This window comes from Hyaena hyaena, unplaced genomic scaffold (assembly GCF_003009895.1).
Source record: "Hyaena hyaena isolate Hyena2069 unplaced genomic scaffold, ASM300989v1 scaffold_357, whole genome shotgun sequence".
In the NCBI taxonomy this organism is placed as follows: domain Eukaryota; kingdom Metazoa; phylum Chordata; class Mammalia; order Carnivora; family Hyaenidae; genus Hyaena; species Hyaena hyaena.
This window is the reverse complement of record NW_024080990.1, coordinates 527,775-549,595: the sequence shown is the minus strand read 5'-3', so window position 1 is coordinate 549,595 and position 21,821 is coordinate 527,775. Positions and strand designations below refer to the sequence as shown.

The 21,821-nt window shown below is 40.5% G+C and overlaps 1 protein-coding gene across 2 annotated transcripts in view; it reads left to right on the top strand.

The window, feature by feature from the left end:
* Positions 1 to 21,821, top strand: part of CDK14 (cyclin dependent kinase 14) — a 562,594-nt gene that overhangs the window by 406,677 nt on the left and 134,096 nt on the right. For both annotated transcript variants that reach the window (XM_039250036.1, XM_039250037.1), the window contains exon 11: positions 5,255 to 5,318. In XM_039250036.1, the coding sequence (XP_039105967.1) occupies positions 5,255 to 5,318 (64 nt within the window). The remainder of the gene's footprint in view (positions 1 to 5,254; positions 5,319 to 21,821) is intronic.

The window sequence follows — 21,821 nt, the reverse complement described above, 5'->3', positions numbered from 1 at the left end:
AGCTCTGAGACCTGTGCAGGAGCAAAAACTGGGAACTGTGCGAGTTTGTGGAGCTGTTAATACTTTGGAAAGGAAAGCAAATATTTCTGACAGGCACTAGTTCTTGAGCTCTGAGCTTTTGAAGTTTAGAATCTACTTTTCTTCTGTTACTTATAAAGTAAGTATTTCATCAGAGAGACCCTCTTCTTTCTCAGCAGCATCATCTGCTCATAGAGGCTGACGTGATGGGTGCAATCTATGCCAGACCCGTCAGTGCATAAGTAAGCCCAGAAGAGTAAGTTTGGGGTCATTAAATTATAGTTCATCAGGGTCAGACAGTGTAAACAAGGTGATACTGTCCCTTATTTTTCTTAACAGATGCTAAAAGTCCAGGAAATCACAGAGACACCCTTCTGGGAACTGTATATGCATGAATAAGGGGAAGTAAGACCATTTTGTAGCTTATATTTTGGCATTTACTTTCTATTACCATAAATATGCTAAAGAGTTACAAATATTTTTCTCGATTTTAATCCCTCTCCTGAGATCTGTATTTCCAGCTGCTCTTTGCGCATCCCCTGTCTTGATCTGCGGGCCTTTCTACCATTTAATAAATACAGAATTAACTCATTGCCCTTACCCCCACACCTGCTTTATCATCTACATTCTTGATTTTTAGATAATACCTTCTTTTTCCCTACAAAATGGCTCTTAAGTGGTAACAAGTACATTTTACATTGTGACTCACAGTGCACACATATACATATACATACACAGGTATAACATGAATAAAAGTTTCATAAAACAACACGCATCTTTAACATCTGTGTTACCTTTTGATACTGTTATTTTCATCTTTAGAAAAATGCAGATGTCAACACTCTACTTGAAATTTACAGCCCCTCCCCCAGGGGTCATGTGACCTGCACTCTGAGAAAACCAGAGACCGAGATAAAATGCAGTCCCTATTTATTCAGTACCTGACCCTAGCCTCCCATTCCATAACCTAGTCAACAGTCCAGTGACCCCAGACTTCATGCTGTAGCCCAGACACGCATGCCGTTCACTCATTCGGTCAGCATTTACTGAGTGGCTATTTGTGCCAGGCACATAGTAAGCACTAGAGATCTAAACATGAATACTGCTGTCTCCACTCCGATGTCTACAGTGCAGTGCAGAGACAGACCAGTAGTCTAACAATTGTAAGGCAGTAGGTAGGTCCTATAAGGATTCTGCACCAAACTCTCAGAGATCACAAGGATCACAGCATGTAACTTGGACCAAAAAGGCCAGAAAGTTTTTCGTGAGCCCATGAGCTGAAGCTAGAAAAAGAAGTAGGAGTTAACCTGGCCCGTGGTCAGCAGGACATTCCAGGAGAGGAAGCCACTGTGAGAAGGCATGGGGGCATGAGCAGCATGAGAATTTGGAGAACTGAAAGTATTTTGACACAGCCTTTGCTTATAACCAGAATCCTCTGCTATCCCCACCCACTGCCCCTAAGCCCCTTCTCTGTACTTAGCCGACTAGTACTCTGTGTTCCCATGTAGCTTTTCTCCCCAACCCCAGGGAGACTCAGGCACACCTCCGGTCTGGACTCTCACCTCTCTCTCCCCACATTTCTGAGAAAGCACTTGTGTTGAAGGTAGCCCATCGCTGCCCCCATTCAGCTTCCTCACTGGAGAAGGAGCACCTCCAGGCAGAGCCTCAATCTCGTCTTTCTGTCTTCTGTGGTGAACACAATAAGCCCATGAAGAAGTGAACCAATAAAGGAACAAGGAGATGTACCAGCCACAGGCACAGATTTCAGGGGAAGCTGCTTAAATGACTGTGTAGAGGAGGGTGATGGGCATGGAGGAGGGAGAAAAAAAATGACTGTGTAGAACACTTTTTAACGTATCATGGCATGTCTGTTTTTTGAAGACTGAAAGCCCCTTCAGACGTTATCAACCTGCCTATTTACAGATGTGGGATCACATTTGAAATGTCGATGGTGCTATTTTCTTCTGCACTGTATTTGCAAAAGATTACTTTTTACTTTTAGAGAGTACTCTTTTTCTAACTTAAAAGTGTCCTGGGGGCACCTGGGTGGCACAGTCGATTAAGCATCTGACTCTTGGTTTCAGCTCAGGTCATGTCTCATGTTCCGGAGATCAAGCCCTGCATTAGGCTCTGCACTGACAGCCCAGAGCCTGCTTGGGATTCTTTCTCCCTCACTCTCTCTGCCCATCCCCTGCTTTCTCTCTCTCTCTCTCTCTCTCTCTCTCTCTCTCTCTCAAACTGAACAAATAAACTTTAACAAAAAGTGTCTTAGTCAATTAATATAAATGTAAATCTGACATCAGAGACAACATACACCCACTTTCTTCAGTGCACACATAGCTTATCATCTCTAACCATACCTTTAACCTAGATTGCCTTCCCAAAAAGGCTTTCATAGGAAGCAAGACTGATTTTCAACTCTTTTTTCCTTTGTTCACTTTCTGCCCACATTATATTTCTTATGCAACTGACCCAGGAGTTGTAGACAGGAGAATTTGAGGTGTGGAGTCTCATCATTCAGCATTATAATAATAGTTTTTTATTTATTTTTATTTTTTTTAAATATTTTTTATTTATTTCTAAGAGAGAGAGAGAGAGAGACAGTGTGAGCAGGGGAGGGTCAGAGAGAGAGGGAGACACAGACTCTGAAACAGGCTCCAGGCTCTGAGCTGGCAGTCAGCACAGAGCCCGACGCGGGGCTCGAACCCACAAACCGCGAGATCATAANGACACAGACTCTGAAACAGGCTCCAGGCTCTGAGCTGGCAGTCAGCACAGAGCCCGACGCGGGGCTCGAACCCACAAACCGCGAGATCATAACCTAAGCGAAAGTCGGACGCTTAACCGACTAAGCCACCCAGGCGCCCCTAATAATAGTTTTTTAAAAGTCTTATGTATTTTCTCTTTGCGGGTTACTTTTATGAGATGGCCGTAATATTTGATAATCACTTTGAAACAGCACTGGTTATGGACAGAAATGGTGCCTATGAAGAAGTTTTGCTAACACAAATAGGTTTTGTAGAAACAGGTACAGTCAGGGTCATAACCATACCTTTACTAAGAGTGAGAGAACAAGATTCAAGTTCTGGCTTGACTTTCTGTTGTTTCTAAAACCACCAGAGGGTCTGTGTTATATGTGATGGATTGGTTTGATCAAGTCATGGTTTTGAGCTGAAAGTTCCTGCCTTTAGTGCTAGGGTCCTTCAAGACTTTGATGGCAGATTTTAGTGGAAGCTCAAAGTGGAACATTGCTTAGATGAGCTATGTGCACTGCCCACAAGCCTGGTTGTCTCCGTGTCTTGAAATAATAGTCGGAATTAGTGAAAATAAGGGTGAAGTACTGGGGCACCTGGGTGAGTTACTTGGTTAAGTGTTCAACTCTTGATTTCAGCCCAGGTCATGATCTCATTGGTTCATGAGTTCGAGCCCCATATCAGGCTCTGTGCTGACACTGCGGGGACCTGCAAGATTCTCTCTCTCTCCTTCTCTCTCTGCCTCTGTCCTGCTCTCTTTCTCTCTAAATGAGGAAATAAATAAAAATACTGAAAAAAGTTTTTAATAAAACGTATTTTTTTTTTTAAAAAAAGAAGGGAAGTGCCTTCTGCAGACTGTTACTGCAGTGGTTCATGTCAGACTCAGTGTCTCTGTCTCCTTTCCTATCTTACAGTCCCCCAAGGAGTTTTGCCTGCTCACCTCCCACCCATCGCATCCATAGTATGGCTTTCTTTGTGTAGATGTGCGTATTGATGTTACTCTTGTTTAGTGCTTGCAAAATTAACCAGTTACAATGGAAAAGAATTATATTATCTCATTCCAGAACCCAGATGTAGTGTTTCTGTGGGTGAATGTAATAATGTATTCAATCCTGATTCACTAGAGTAGGAAGCAGTGAGTGAAACACTCACTGTATGTGTGTTAACCTTTGACATGACAGCCCTGTCCCCTTGTAAATAATACATAAATGATTGGAGCTCTGTATTTCCTTATTGCTTATGAGTACCTGCTAATCCTCAGATAAAGTGAATATGCTTAATTTCCTTCCATGGTATCTGTCGTTCCTCCTCTTTTGCCAGCTTATGGCTTTATCTCTTGCCCTTCCTAACCTGTTAGACTGTCCATGTTGGTCCATCATAGTTTGAGTTACATACAGCATGTGGCACTGACTCTCACAAACAGGGAGGGGGTCACTATATTCTCCCACATGGCCGGTGCCTCCCTGACCTGACACTGTTTTCTAGGGGTACCTTGAATAATATCTAGTATTTACATAATACTCATGCTGGAGGGGGGCGGGGAGAGGGTAGTGTTCTCGCCACAAACAAGGTAGGTGCTGTTGTCAACCCCAGTTTACAGACAAGGAAATTGAAAGTTCAGTTCAGGGAGGAACTAATGAGGTTATTTCTTGCCCATGATCACACGACTAGTAAGGATTTGAACCTAAGAAGCCTCTCTTCAGGGTCTGAGCTTCTAACTCTCCAACTCCAGTGTTCGCTATTGGTGATTTACCATGATCGATGAGTATAACAGCTACCGATGGTGGACCTGAATGTTCACATAGAGTGAACCCAGTTATATGTAAGCTGAGATTGCCCTTCAGCCAGAGCAAACATCGTGATGATAGAAAAATAGATGGAGAGAGAAGGTGACAATGTGGATTAAGAGAGGAGCATGTGTAGGGAGTGCCATCTTTGGGGATGAGGAAATCCTAAGCCACTTAAAGATGTTCATTGAAATGAGCAATATGGCCAATAGAGAATGAGCATCCCAAGCTGTCTGTCCTTCTTAGAAACATTGTGATGCTTAGACAGAGGATTTGGGGGAAGAAATGACAGAATTCTTACAACTGTTAAGCAGTCAGACATCTTATACTGTAGTGAAGGATAAAAGCTCATGCAGGAATCATGAGGGACATATACATATTCTGTTCAGCTCTGTGGAGCTAACAACTTATCGTTTGAGTCCTAAGCCTATCTACTAAGTTTGGAGTTGATAAAGTACAGCAGATTAAACTTACTGCATTCAGCTGCATTTGTTCAAATGCAGACATTCATCTTGAGTGGCTCTTTAGTTTTTAGTCTGGGGTTTGTTTATACTGAAATAAAATCCCTGGCACACGATCATGGAAAAAAAAAATCCGGAGTTTCATCATATGTAGTGTACTGTTTTTCTACACTGGAGAATTTTGAGTGGTTTGGAAATAATAAGTCTGTTTCCACAATTTCCTGCTCTCCACTAGGTTCTTGGAACACCAAATGAGGACACGTGGCCTGGAGTTCATTCTTTACCACATTTTAAGCCAGGTATGTTTCATTAATTACAAATAACATAAGTTCTTCCTCTTTGCATAGTGAATAGATAGGTGTTCCCCCTCAAGCGTACATCTTATACCTTGAAAAATCTTGGTTACTTGCCATTGTATATTCTGCCTATTGATGGAGGTGCCCTTTTGTTTTTAGTTTATTTGTCTGTAAAGATGGAATTAATGACATTTCCTCTTGAGAGATTTTTACTATATATACCTCCCTTGAGTTGACTGGCTAATCTCAATGTAACCATTTTGTCATCTGACTAACATCCATGTCTATACAACAAAATTTAAAGCCAGGTACTATGATCTGTCTGCGTGATTCCTTGCAAAAATACTAGGAAAAGTATTAAATTGTAAAAATGAAAACTTTACATTTTGACTTGTTTTTTAAAAACTACTGGTACATAGTCAATTAGTTTGAATTTGAACATATAGAATGTTATGAATGTCTGTTGGACCACATGCAATCTTTTTTAGTGTAAAATATTTAAACCTCTAAACTGGAAAATCTGAGAAAAAAGCCGAACCTTTAAAATAAATTGTTATTTTTTTCTTCACCAGTAGGTGGCAGTGAAGAAACTTTCAGTTTTAATGATTACACTTAGAAAAAGAATCTGTCTGAAACATGGTAATTTAAAATTTTTATAGGAGACATGAAAAGTTTGGAATTGGAAATTTAATGAAAATCAATAGAAGGTATTATTGTAAGATAATTCTCTTGGGTTTTTTTCCCCTTTGCTCTCTTACAAAACATAGATTATAAAGTGCAGACCCACAATAAAATTACCAACAATAAAATTACTGAAAGGGATTTTATAGAAGATCTAATAGTCTATTATTTTATGAGGGAAAAGAGCTATGAATAATTTCTGTTATGGGAGCCAAGTTTATTCTCTTGCTTCCCTTCCCCTCTTTTGGGGCACCATCAGGAATAAATTATCAATCCCAAAGAATGACTGAGTTGGGAAACTATTTTTATTTTCAGTACTTTTCTTCTGAAAGTGTACAGTGTGCAGAGAATTCTTCTGTCTTCTTGAGCTGCCCCAAGGACTCTTTGTACTCTTACTGAAAATTTTAAGTTAACTTCTATGTTCTGAAAGACTATAGAAACTTAACAATTTAAGATGTGCTTATTTTTCTTCTTTTTCTTAACCAAGCAAGAAGTACCATCTAACTGCTCCAGCTTCCTAATCTGAGTCTGAGAACACAGCTCTTTATAAATGTTCCAAATGTGGGCTGTGAAAGGTTAGCTTCCCCATGTTGGGATCTAAAATCTCAAGTCCTAGGAAAATAAAATAGAGGAGGATACGAAAAGATTTTAAGTAAAAAGTTAGATGCAGAGAGGAATAATTAAGACAGTCATTTGGCCTGCCAAGTCTGCACTAGAAAAGATGGAGTAATGTGTTTCTTTTGGTGTGAATAGAATTAATCTTCATCAACAACGTACAAAACCATTTATTAAATGGGTTCTGGAAAGTACTATGATGTAGCTCAAGTTAGGCTAACAAATTGGGAACTGTGCGTTGTTCATATTTTGGTGTTCAATATATATTTGTTGCCCTAAATTATACTGAATGTTTAAAACAGACACTATTTATATGACTTTTCCAGAGTAGAACGTAGAGAAATTAAGGCATATATGTTTAAGTTATTTAATATTATGTACAAGTGTCAAGACAGACCATACATAAAAGGTAATGGGGGACCAGAAGAATGACACTTTTAGATGGTGAAAGGCATGAGTGCTGAAAAACAAGAAAGATATTCTAGGCAAAGCTTGGAACTTGTGGATAAAAATAGACATGGGAGTGTCTGGGTGGCTTAGACCGACTCTTGATTTCGGCTCAGGTCATAAGCTCAGAGTTTATGAGTTAGAGCCCTAGGTTGGGCTCTGCACTGTCAGTTCAGAGCCTGCTTGGGATTCTCTCTCCTTCTCTTTCTCTCTGCCCCTTTCCTGTGCACTCTCTCTCTCTCTCTCAAAATAAATAAATTTAATCAGGCCCATCAAGGGAGTCCTAGTCTCTGACTTCCTGGACCTCATCCTCCAAGGGAAGAAATGCATTCCTAGAGGAGAAAAATACCAGTGCTAGGGTCTACCTGTCCCACCCCTACTCCGCACCTCCTTTTACTACCCCCAAAGAGTGGCTTAGAAAGTCAGAGGGAAAGCAAAAGAGCTTGAACCTTAAGGACATACTTTTGTGGGTTTTTTTAATAGATTTTTTAAAGAACAGTTTTATAAAGCCTCAGCAAAATTGAGCAGGAGGTAAAGATATTGCTCCTATATGCCTGCCCCAACGCATACACACCTGTTATCAACATCTCTCACTGGAGTGGTACGTTTGTTACAGTTTGATGAACCTAAACTGACACATCATTATCATCATCCAAAGTTCTTAGTAAACATTGGGGTTCACTGTTGCTGTTGTATGTTCTGTGGGTTTAGACAAATGTATAATGACATGTATGCACCATTATAGTGCATACTACAGAGTAGTAGTAGTATAGTAATATAGGGCATATTACACAGTAGTTTCACTGCCCTCAGGATCCTCTGTGCTTTGCCTGTCATTCATCCCTAGCCCCCTACTCCCGGCAACCACTTTTTTTTAATTGTCTCCATCATTTTGCCTTTTCCAGAATGTCATAAAGTTGAAATCATACAGGGTGTTGCCTTTTCAGATTGGCTTTTTTCACTTAGTAATATGAACTTAAGTTGTCTTCCTATTTCCTCACCCTTGATAGCTGATTTCTTCTTAGTGCTAACTATTCCTTTATCGTGATATATTTCACTTTATTTATCCATTCACCTACTGAAGGACATCTTGATTGTTTTAAGCTTTGGCAGTTATGAATAAGAATGCTATAAACACCTGTATGTAGATTTTTGTGTGGACATAAGCTTCCAACTCATTTGAACAGATACCAAGGTGTGTGACTGCTGGATCATACGTACTTGGCTTAATTTTTTAATAGCTAATAAATTTAAGCAACTCAAGACATCAAATAATATGAAAAAGAAGATATCAAACAATGTGGTGCAAAGCCTTCCCAGGCCTGTCTGCCATCTTCTCACTTCCCCAAAACCACTGCCACCACCACAGGCCCCCATTTTATTAGTTTCAATATTAAACACAATTTTGGGTCTTGCTTGTCTCATTAATGCATCCTGTAAGTCTTGTCATATTACTGTATAGAGGAGACCAGTGGACCTTCCATCTCCTTGTACAGCTGTGTTGTTTTCCATTGTATGAATTGAACCAGTTCTCTCCTATGGGCATTTGGGTTTCCAGACTTTTGTGAGTATAAATATCATAACCCTGTGCATACACACAGACATGCACTCGTGCGTGCACACACACACACACACACACACACACACACACACACGTTGCATGCATGCAGGTATATTTTGAAGGATAAATTACCAAAGGTAGGGTTAAGTATCAGTACATATACACAATTACAATTTGGAACACTGTCAAATTGTTATCCAAAGAGATGGTGCTGGTTGGCTCTGTTACCAGACATGTATGAGAACACTGCTTCTCCACTCCAAAACTTTTAGAGTTTGCCAAAACTTTTATTTTTTTTTTATTTTTTATTTAAAAAAAAATTTTTTTTTTAAATGTTTTATTTATTTCTAGGAGAGAGAGAGAGACAGCGTGAGCAGGGGAGGGTCAGAGAGAGAAGGAGTCACAGACTGAAACAGGCTCCAGGCTCTGAGCTGGCAGTCAGCACAGAGCCCGACGCGGGGCTCGAACCCACGAACCGCGAGATCATGACCCGAGCGAAAGTCGGACGCTTAACCGACTATGCCACCCGGGCGCCCCATAGAGTTTGCCAAAACTTTTAGAGTTTGCCAATCTATTAGGTGACAGAAGGAATCTCAACACAATTTTTAATTTCATGCTCCTTTTTATGATGAGGTTGAGCATCTTTTTATATGTTTCAAGATCACTTTCATTTCCTTTTCTGTGAATGGTTAATATCTTTTGCCCATTTTACACTTGAGTTGTATTTTGTTCTCTTATCAGGTTCTATGGGTTCTTTACATATTGAAGAAAACATTTTGAAAATAATCCCCACTCTCATATCTTACCTGACTTGCTTAACTGAATAAGTTTTGCCTTATGAGAACAAAAGCTATGGTGGTTTAGAGCAAGGCAGTCATTATATTTTTTAAAAGATCAGTTGCTATTAGAAATATATGTACAAATTTATATATGTATACCTTTGTAAGGAAACTTATTTTCTTTTTTTTTAAATGTTTATTTATTTTTGAGAGAGAGACAGAGCATGAGTTGGGGAGGAGCAGAGAGAGAGGTAGACATAGAATCCGAATCAGGCTTTAGGCTCTGAGCTGTCAGCACAACTGATACCAGCCTGACATGGGGCTCGAACTCCCGAACCGCGAGATCATGACCTGAGCCGAAGTTGGCTGCTTAACCGACTAAGCTAACCAGGCACCCCAGGAAACTTATTTTCAAAAGGGTTATTTTATAGCTATGATCTAGGTCACGAATAAAAGCTAGAAAATTGAGTCTCTTGCTTTTAACATATTCTACTCTAATTACCTAGAAGATCTTTGTTGTTGCAGTTGTTTTTAATTAACTAATCCATATAGTTAACTTCTGTAGAATAAGTCCAATTTCTTTATTTATTCAACAATATTTATTGAGTACCATGTATATGGCTAGGGAGTAGGGACACTGCAGTGGATAAAAAAACCACACAGGTCCCTGATATATAGGAGAGACATGTAATACATAAAATATATAGTATACTACATGGCAATGAGTACCTTGAAGGGATATGGAAGAAGAAATGGGTTCAGGAAGTGCCAGCAAAGGGGGCAGTTCACAATTTTAAATTATAAATGTAATCAAGGAAGACCTCGCTGAAAAGATGACATTTGACTCCAGGACATGAGAGAGAGAGGGCCACGAAAATATTTTCCAGACAAAGAGAACAGCAAGTACAAAGAGGTGCTAAAGTGGGAAGGGGAAGGTATAAAATCAGGTCAGACACAGTAAGGACTGTGATGGTAGGAGTCCCTCATCATTTACTCTGAACCAGATAGAAAGTGCTGGAAGATTTTGAACAAGGCTGCACACGATCTGGATTGCATTTTACAGAGATTGCCTTGTCTGTTGTGTTGAGAATGGGGGGGCCCAGACACAAGCACGAAGACCAGCAAGAAGACTGTGGCAGGAGTCTAGGAGAGAGATGATAAAATGTGCCATGAATAAAACTATTTACCTTCCCAACTTCTTGATTAAACAGAGAACTTAACATGGTTTTCCCTTAGAACATATGGCAAAACTAGAGAAACATTTTTAAGAACAATTGCGAATATATTAAAGGAACAATTGGGTAACAACTGGGTCTTTTTCTTTAGTATTCAGTCTGGATATATCCTCTTCTGCTCTTAACATTTATGCTGACACCAAATTCCTCAACCTCATTCTTTAACTTCCTATGGGAATTCGCTTATTCCCATAGCAACCAGGCAGCCGGAACAGGCCACTGCCACATAAAATAAATAAGTCAATATGTAACACACATGTGCACACATACATACATACATGTGTGTGTTACATATAATAAGGAGTCTAATGGGGGGAGGTGGTGTTTTTCCATTATTTCCTTCTATTTAAATTTCTCTTCAAAGAAGTGGGAAGTGGGTCAGTTGCTTTGAACCTGATTACCTTCCCATTCTTTTCCCTCAACTTCAGGGTTCTTTGGTATATGGTCTTAAAAGTAGGAGTCTCTCCCTCTTCCCCTTTTTCCTTCCTCTCCTCCTCCCTCTCTCTTACATCAGAGTGTCTCCTTTTATCACTGTGCTTGGAGTGCTTGCTGTGGGCCAGCCTCAGAGGCGGGAGGTTATTCTTAGCATTTCAGTAATTCTCTTGCCTTTGACTAGATTCATCACTGTCCAAGCCCCATTCCCTAACACAAAGTAAAAACGCCCACTGTAAGACAATTTTCCCTTTGCTTGTTTCATAGTTACTCATTAATGGGACACTTGTGCACAATGCTGTGTGCTTCAGTTTCCCCCTGAGATAGTAAGAGGCTTTCCCATGTGAATCCCAGGATCACTTTCTCCTGCCCGTTTCACCTACCTCTGCTTTACTTTGACAGAGGCAACATGGTTTATGTACCTCTAGTGAAGTGATGAGTGAAATTCTTTGTTATGTAAGGCAGACTTAGCATTACTATTTTTAAAAAACTCATCGCATACATACTTGACGTGTTTTTTATGCTTTGCAGAATTGTGGTGATCCTAAATCAGGGCAGAACATAGGTAGACATATGAGGCTCTCCAGGCTGGTGGAATCTGTGTGGGTGACCGAGAGTGCTCAGTAGACTTTGGAATTTCCTCCTGTTGAGGAAGACCCTCAGGGCTTGGGAGCGGAAGCACTGTTTTTGGTTGTGCCGTAACTATTTAAACAAACTGAACATTAAAGCTGGAAGAAGCTCCAGGGAGCATCCAGTCCTCACTCTCTCCTTTGTAAGATTAGGAACCTGAGGTCAGAGATATGAAGGGATCTCTCCAAAGTGGACATAGAACCTAAGTCGTCCTGGGTTTCAGTGCAGTGCTCTTTTTTTCCAGCATACACCATGGAAGGCTATGCCACTGCGTCTGTACCCTGATTACTATGCCACGATTTCTCACTGACCTTTTTCCAATGAGAATTGTATTGACAATTAGTCTATAAAGAAAATAACAGGAAACCAGAGAGGATTTGATCTCTGGGAGTTAGTGAAATACGTAGAACCACAAATACCACTTTGTATAAAGTAGTTTGGCCTCAAAATAACGTGTAGACTCCCATGTATGATATTTTTATTCATCTCTTAAGTGCTTCCAACAAAAGGGGCATTCACTAGCATTCCGTTAGTGACAAATTGTTATTCACGAGTTTAAAAAAGGAAGGCACTGTAAAATTCAGGAAGAAAAAAATGTTGCTAGACCACAAGCAATTAAAAGAAATAAGATTTAGACTAAAATATATCTATGTTCCCAAATCAAGCAAGAGTACAGAGCATTTCTAAAGTGATTATATTATTCTTATGAAAAAGTTATCTAATATGAGAAGCTTCTGATTAAAGAAAATTCGATAAAGATAGAATATTTTTCAGTGAATGAAGTGAAATAAAAGAAAAATTTGCCATCAGAGGCAAATTGCAGAATGGTAGTATTTTAAGCTTGGTGCCCCCGACTAAGCCACTAGTCACATTGACCTTGAAGACAACATTTAAAGATGGACCCAGTTACAGACAGAGAAAGACAAATACCATATGATTTCACTTAAATGCAGTTGGTTGCCAGAGGGGAGGTGGGCAGGGGATGGGCCAACTGGTGATGGGCACTAAGGAGGGCTGTGTGATGAGCACTGGGTGTTGTATATAAGTGATGAATCACTACATACACCTGAAAGTATTTGTTTCTACACCTGAAACAAATATTGCACTGTATGTTGACAAACTGGAATTCAAATAAAAACTTGAAGAAAAAAAAAAGCAAATGAATAAATGCAAAGCAGAAACAGACCCATGAATACAGAGAGCAGACTGATGATTGCCAGAGGGAAGAATGTGGGGGGAGCAAAATGGGGGAAGAGGAGTGGGAGATACAGGGAGATACTTCCACTTATGGAATGAGTAAGTCACGGGAATAAAAAACACAGCATAGGGAATATAGTCAATTGTATTGTAAAAGTGTTGTATGGGGACAAAAGGTTGCTACGCTTGTGGTGAGTACAGAATAATGTATGCAGATGTTGAGTTACATTTATACTCCTGAAACTAATGTAACATTGTGTTCTCAACTATACTTACTTTTTTTTAAAAAAAGAAAGAAAAGGAGTATGTGTAGAGAACCAGGTTAATAAAAAAGAAATGAAAGAAATAAAGGAAATCTAAAAATATAGATAGATACTATGACTTAGTTATACCAAGGTTTTGTAATGAGGTGAAGAACTTCTCAAGTCCTGCCTATTCAGGCCTGACTGGGGCCCAGAAGCTAGATCCAGACTTAATTCCAGAGGGAATATATACATTCTTTTAGAAATAGGATGCCATGCCATGTGTAGCAACATGGATGGACCTTGAGGGTGTTATGCTGAGCTAAATAAGTCAGGCAGAGATGGACAAATACCGTATGTTTGCATGTATAGAAGGATTAGGAGGAACTTAATGGAGGACCATGGGAGAGAAGTGGGGGAGAGGGAGAGAGGCAAACCATGAGAGACTCTTGAATGCTGAGAACAAACTGAGGACTGATGGGGATGGGGGGGAAGTGATGGGGGGGATGGGCAGGGAGGAGGGCACTTGTGGGGATGAGCACTGGGTGTTATATGAAAACCAACTTGACAATAATCTGTAAAAAAAAAAAAAAAAGAAAGAAATAGGATGCCATGGTGACAACATCTTACATTTTATGTGGCATTTTATTTTTACAAGGCATTTTAATGTATTAACTCAATTGGTATTTGGAGTAACTCTGAGTTATTATAATGTTGTTGCCCTAAAATGTTTATCCCATTTTACAGACAAGACACTCAAGTTCAGAGATACTGTGTGGCTTGCCCAAGGCTACATCTTCAGGATGTAGTGGAGCCAAAACTCAACCCCAGGTCTTGCCAGTTCCCAGCCTGGTATTCTCACCCCTGCCTGTGCTTCTCTTCAGATGGGTTTCCCAAACACATGGGTATGAGGGAGAACTGTCAGGCTCTTCTCAGCCCTGCCTTGTAGCATCTTGGGAAAATCTATACCTTCTTACAGATACCAGAACCATCCTCCACCTGTGAAGAGGGGCATCTTAAGCCCTTTAACCTTGTGCTTTCAATAAGTTGCCACTCCAAAATGCCCCCTGTGGATGGTTAGCCTCAGATATGCAGTCCTTAGTACATATTCTGGGAATTACCCAGTTTCATGAATGCAGACCTAAGGAAGTTTGGACCCTTAGCCTTGACTTGCATTCTTGGCTTCTCCCCTAGTCTTTAAGAAGGTGATAGAAAAGCAGAAACTGTTGTGTGGAATATTCAGTGCAGAAAGATTGAAAGGAGGACATCTTCATGCCAGATGTTGCCCTTCAGAGACCACACCTTTAGTCAGGGAGCCCCTGTGGACATGCAGAGACATCTTCCTTGCTCTTCCAGAAGAATCATTCTGCTCCATCCAGCTCACAAAGTCCCATGGAAATTAAATGAGATAATCTATTTTTACATTCTCTGTTTTGCTTTGTATTTACTTATACTCTACCTATCTTTGAGAAGATCTGAGCTAGCTGTATACTTGATATATAAAAGTACTTATAAACTGCTAAGGGGATGTAACTACAAAATAATATTTTGTACCATTTATACAGTGTCCACTGCCTACTAATTTTTTCCCATTCGCCCTTTATGCTTTATCTCAAGAATCATTTTTATGCTTTTTTTTAAAACTGATTGATAGCAACTGTAATGACCATGGGTTACATCTGGGTGTACAAGGGTGTAACTATGTGATGGTTATAAAAATGGACTTTGAAAATTATTCAAATATCTGACTCTTATCTCAGATTTTATTGCTAAAAACTCTGTGGGTCTGCTTGACCCAAGGCTTAGGACATTTAGACTGTCTCCACCCACCATCAACCTCCACCTTCTCCAACATTGCAGTGCCTCCTCCCAACAATAAATGCCACTCTGGTCAAGTAGTGAAAAAGCCAGTTAATGAGTAAATTTATGAATGAAGTGAACTTTATAGAGCAGAGGAAGATTTAGAAAAGGTTAAACATGACAGGAAGGGAAGATTGCCTTTATTTTTTCACACTCTCTGATTGTGGCAGTGGTGCTGGGAGGTCACTGGTGGCTGCCAGCATTGAGAGGCCACATTCAGTCAGCAGTAACGTGCTTCCGATACTGTCATAGTTAGGATTCTTGTCGAGTCCTCCACTGTGTGCCAGGCAGACTGTAGGGACTGAAGACACAGTCGTGAGCAAAGCAGATAAAACCTCTTTCCGTACGGAGCTTATGTGCTCACTGAGAGACAGAGAGTAGGCAGCTTATGATTTGGTGTGGTGGAGAAGTGTGACCATGCAGAGCCACAGATGATTCAGAGGGGTGGGTTCTGGTAGGCCAAGGTGAGGACTTAAAACTTTATTTGAAGTCTAAGAAGAATCATTGGGCAGGAAAGGTTTTTGAGCAGGGAAGGAAGCTGATGTTTTATATTTTCAAAAGGACCCACTGGCTAAACGGACCTATTGCACAGGTGAAAATAGGCTGCACCTAAAAAGTGTGAACTCCTTTTGATTGGGAATTTTTGTCTACAGCTCTGGGTTGAGAAGGGTCTATAATGGCAAGTATGGGCTTGGGGGAAATTATTGTCACACCAGTTAACAGTGATGTTATTGGCGTGGGGGTTAGAGCTAACCAATGTTTTATGAAATAAGCCATAGAAATGGCCAGTGCTATAAAATAAAAATAGGAAACAGCCCGAAATCTTGATAATCACTAAAAAACATAAAATAACAGTTCAGTTCCTCCCCAGTAGACAGATATGTGGGGGGAAATGATCTTTATGAATTGCAGAAACCCATTTCAGTGCAAAGCGAGGACTATCTGTACTTAGTTTCCCTGAATCTGCTTGAAGAATTTCCTATGCATTTTCACTAGAGGGCATTAGTAATGATAGAAACTAGCAAAGCGTCTAGAAAATGCCAAAGAAAATGTAATAAGATTACAATTTCAAGGAGAAATGAAGATCTTCTGATGGCAGCCTTATCAAAACAAAACAAAATGAAATCCTAAGTAGACTGGTTTCATTACTTCCACCCTCTGAAGTTTGTAAACTCAGTTGGGGAATTATCTACACCTCATCTCGCCAAAGTTGTATGGAATTCCAGTCACCACGTAAAGATTTCTCCATCTCTTCAATAATCCTACTGCCCGCCCTCCAAAACAGAACTAAAATCCTTGTATACTGTCCAACGTGTGTGATTTGGTTAACATCATGTCTAAGAAAAGAAGTAGAAATTTAGCCTAAGAGTGAGTTCAGAATCGAATGAAGATGTGGACTGAAAGAATTGTCATTTCCTTATAAAAGAGAACATTTGAGTTGTTAGAGTGCCATTCACATTACTATAAACCAGCCATACACTTGTTACTGTTTTAATTTGCAACATGATGTTTTATATTAATCCTACTCACAATAGTGCCAGCAGATGTATAACTAGAAATCTATGCATTACAAAAGGTCCTCCATGTATCCTGACCCTGAACTTTTAAACATCTTTCCAAAATCTTTAAAACTCAAGATCTTAGGTAGGGGGACAGACAATTGGAAGTTCATATCTATTTTTTTTTTTTTTTACAAATAGTTTATTGTCAAATTAGTTTCCACATAACACTCAGTGCTCATCCCCACAAGTGTCCTCCTCCATGCCCCTCCCCCCTCCCCCCCACATCCATCAGTCCTCAGTTTTTGTCAGCATTCAAGAGTCTCTCATGGTTTGCCTCTCTCCCTTTCCCCCACCATTTCCGCCCTTCTTCTCCCCCTTGTTCCTCCGTCAAGTTGCTCCTAATCCTCCTATACGTGCAAACATATGATATTTGTCCTTCTCTGCCTGACTTATTTCGCTCAGCATAACACCCTCAAGGTCCATCCATGTTGCTACACATGGCCAGATTTCATTCTTTCTCATTGCCATGTCGTATTCCATGGTATAGATAAACCACATCTTCTTGATCCATTCATCTGTTGATGGACACTTAGGCTCTTTCCATGTTTTAGCTATTGTGGAGAGTGCTGCTATGAACATTGGGGTCCATGTGCTCCTATGCATCAGCATTTCTGTATCCCTCAGGTAAATTCCTAGCAGTGCTATTGCTGGGTCATAGGGGAGTTCTATTGTTAGTTTCCTGAGGAACCTCCACACTGTTTTCCAGAGGGGCTGTACCAGTTTACATTCCCACCAACAGTGTAGGAGGGTGCCCGTTTCTCCACATCCTCGCCAGCATCTAGAGTTCTCTGATTGGCTCATTTTAGCCACTCTGACTGGCGTGAGGTGGTATCTCAGTGTGGTTTTGATTTGTATTTCCCTGATGAGGAGGGATGCTGAGCATCGTTTCATGTGTCTGTTGGGCATCTGGATGTCCTCTTTGGAGAAGTGTCTGTTCATATCTTCTGCCCATTTCTTCACTGGGTTGTTTGTTTTTCGGGCGTGTAGTTTGGTGAGTTCCTTATAGATTCTGGATATTAACCCTTTATCTGATGTGTCATTTGCAACTATCTTTTCCCATTCCATTGGTTGCCTATTAATTTTCTGGGTTGTTTCCTTGGCTGTGCAGAAGCTTTTAATCTTGATGAGGTCCCAATAGTTTATTTTTGCTATAGAAGACCTTTCTTATTCCCTCTTTCACTAGCTACTCCTCACCTGAAGCAGGCAATAAGGACTGTATTCCCATAGTTTTTACCCAATGATGGTAGCCTCTGTGGTCTGATTGTCCAGTTGAAGAGGTACAGAGGCTAAGGGTAAACTCCTGAAGGCTAAAGAGCTATGAAGGCCAGAGGTCTTCCTAAAAATTCTAGTGGAGGTTTTTCTGTTTCGGACTCTCTTCTTTTCTCCTCTCACTCCCCGTAGAGGGTAGAGGGGGATCGCCTCCCACCCTGGAGTCTCCGATCCCGGCCCGATTGTATCTTCCCCGGTTCGCACTCACATTAGAAGGCTCTCTCAGTGGATTCTGCGTCCTTTTTCTCCCAATCTCTCAGGTTTTGTAAGGTTTCCAATGGCTTCAGATCTTTTCTGTGTGATGTATGGGCGCGAGTGCAAGTACGGAGCTCCTTACTTCTCTGCCGTCTTGCCCTCTCTCTCTGGAAGTTCATATCTAAAACAAGACAAATTGATTCCTGCGTTCAAGTTGGGTCTGATCCAAACCCGGTACCATGCGTAGTTAACTGTGTTTCCAGGGAAGGAGTGCGGTCCCACAGGCTAAACTTTGCAGTTAACCATCCTGAGCAGTTAATTCCACACAACTGTGAGAGATCCATGACTCAGTGATTGAACCAAGGGTATGATGAAGGAAGGATTTTGTCTTCTCTGTCCCTGGGACTTTAGAAATGCACAAAGAACAATATGGTGCTTGTAATCTGAGAATTTGTGTAAAATTTTTAGCATTTGGGAATCCTTAGAAACACAGAATAATGGCAGACCGTTGATTGGTGATGCTATTTACATTGTACAGTTTTTGACTGTTTGCCAAATGCTTTCATGTGAATTCTCTTAGGAGGTCATTATAAGAGGGCAAAAGACAGGAAGATGCATGAAGCTGAAGCTCCATGAGGAAAGCCCCACAAGGTAGCACGGGTCCAGAACCACACATAGCAGTCAATTCTGCCATGATAGAACTCAGAACAAACCACTGCTAAGTCAGTGCCAAATGCAGACAAGTTACTGTTAAATGCTTGTACCTGTGTGGTGAACTGGGTTTCAGCTAATCTTGTCTGGGTTCTTCAGAGTTCATCTCCAAGATAGATGCAGGTTGGGTTCTGGTCTTTCCGCACATCTCTTATCCTCCTTGGAATGGCAGCTACGAAATAGTGTTCTTCCTGTGACAAGAGACAGGGAGAGAACACATTTCAAACCTCCACTGTGTCAATACCACTGACATCCATTGTTCACACCAAATACCATATCAAACCCCACACCTGAAGTGGGAGTGGGGAGAGAGGTGAGAAGAAATATTTGCTGAATAATAATCCAATCTTCCATACTAGGGTTTATGACTTCTAGGCTTATCAGCTACCCCTGGCCAAAATAAGTGAATCACAGCCTTGATTTGTTTAAAATGATGTTGATTTTAAAAATTTCTTTGGGCCATTATCATATGGCTCTTGCAAGACATATACATAACTATGAAATAATAACTCTTTTACTGGTATAGAGGTGAAAGGAAAAATCTTTATTTATTTATGATGCAAGTAATAATTTACCCCCAAATATTCAAGTAAGACATATTCAAGACTGACGACTAGCAATTAGCTCAGTTGTAAAACCTGACGAAATTTCTTTCACTTACACTTGTCCTTGAGACAGCGCTGGCCGAATATCTTTTTAGCTAACAGACAATGATAGTGTTTGCAATAGAGATTATTAAGAAAGGACATACATGTGTAGGGATGCATATGCTTTCACCTCTACAGCCAGCTTTGTAAATCTAACTAATAATCTCTCGATGGTTAGAGAGGACCATCACTATTCTCTCAGAATACTAATCTTTGCTGTCCACTAGTGCATTAAAAAATCACAAAATTACATGTAAGGATTTAGAAGAGTATTGAAGTGTCTGTAATTTTTATTCCTTTCTTTAACTGTTACCTCAAAAGAGGTACTTTAGGAAAGCTTGACTATTTACTCTCCCTAGAGTAATACTGTTTTCCATATGCAATATGTCTGCCTTGTGTAGGGATAACTTCATGGTACAAGACGGTCAGTTTTTCATGTGTAACAATAATAGTTTGATGGTAGTAGTAATAACTAGCAGGTACTGAATGCTTATTGTTTGTCAGACACTCTTATCAGCTCTTGAAGTGCATTTCCTTATTGAACACTCACAGTAACTTTACGAAGGAAGTACTGTCAATACTCCTATCTGTGATATAGAGAAACTGAGGCACCAAAAGGTTATTGTTGTTGTTAAGTATTATGTCCAAGGTTACTAGAACCTGGAAAACATTGTCTGGCATTTCCTATGAATACAAGCAGATATGTTCTCCTAGGCAAAAAGCTAAAGCACTGACAGCATTGTGAAAAATGCAGTGGGAGTGGGGAGAGTATTGTTTTTGTGCATGGTTTTTTTTAAGACTATTTTTTAGAGCACTTTCAGGTTCACAGCACAACTGAGCAGAAGGTAGAGATTTTCCATATACACCCTGTCTGCACACAGTCACAGCCTCCAGCTTTCCTGTTATCAACAATCCCCCATGATAGTGGTACGTCTGTTATAATTGATGAACCTACATTGACACATCATTATAACCCAGAGTCCATAGCTTATGTTAGAGTTCACTCTTGGTGAACATTGTACTTTCTATGGGTTTGGACAGATGTATAATGGCTTGTATTCACCATTACAGTATCATACAGAGTAATTTCACAGCCCTGAAAAATCCTTTGTGCACAGCCCACTCCTCTCTTCCTCTCCCCTAACTCCCCCAGCCACTGATCTTTTTACTGTCTCTGTAGTTTTGCCTTTTCCAGAATGTCATATACTTGGAAGTGTGCATTTTGTATTGCTGGTTACAGAAGCTTTGATCTCTTTGTGGTGCTGCTGGCTTTGTGCATTGTTGAGGTCAAATGTCAAGTCTCTCCAATGGAGGCACAGAGAGGTGTCATGGTATAGTGGCTAAGAGCATGGACTCCACATCTAGACGTCTGGGTTCAAATCCCAGCTTTGGGGGTGCCTGGGTGGCTCAGCCGATTAAGGGTCTGACTCTTGATTTCAGTTCAGGTCATGATGCCATGATTTGTGAGTTCGAGCCCCACATTGAGCTCTGTGCTAACAGTGTGGAGCCTGCTTGGGATTCTCTCTCTCCTTCTCTCTCACCCCTCCTCACACATGCGCTTTCTCTTTCCCTCTTTTTCTCTCAAAATAAACTTAAAAAAAAATCTGAGCTCTACTATTTATGAGCTGTGTAACACGGACAAGGTGCCCAGTGTCTCGCCATCTCAGTTTCTCTATGTGTAAAATGGAGATAACCATAACCCCTCCCCCATGGTGTTGTCGTGAAGACTAAAGTGAATTTCTGTTTGCCAACTACTTAATATACAGAAAATGTTTGCTAAATATCAAATAGGAGGCTTGGGTATCCCGGCTCTTCAGTAATGAACAGTAAGTAAACTGGGAGCAGAGTCCTGATTCAGCTTCTGCCACTAGCCTGCATCATGGCCTCAGGCCACTGACCTTTCTAACCTCAGTTTACTCATACCTACAGTGAAGGGGTTAGACTACCTGATTAGTCACACTGCCTCTTGGCGGTGCTGAGTGCCCTCTTCCTGATCTCCTCCCTTAAGAGAGTTTAGATGGAAGTGTGAGTGGAGACCCATGGAGAGTGAGACACAAAACCTTTCTTATTTATGAATAGTACACTGCAGACTTTAATATGATTAAACTTTTATGATTAAACTTTACTTCTCTAGAGAAAAACATCTTATAGAAAGGGAAGTGTTCCATGACTTCTAGGTTGGATAGTTTGAAGACCGCGTCAGGGAATATGCACTCACAAAGCCATATTTGTGCGTGTGTTAGAAAAGCCAAGCCATCAGAAGTAAAAATATTTAATGAATATAGTAGAATGTTTGTTTCTAGAAGTTGCTTAGGATTACTTATTTTAAAACTCACACCATTGGGAATTAAAAGATGATCTGCTGCAGCCAGGGTGGGTCAGAGTGCTTCAGTCTCCTCTCTTCACGTCTGAAGGTGACTGCTCAGCATTTTGAGGTAGCCTT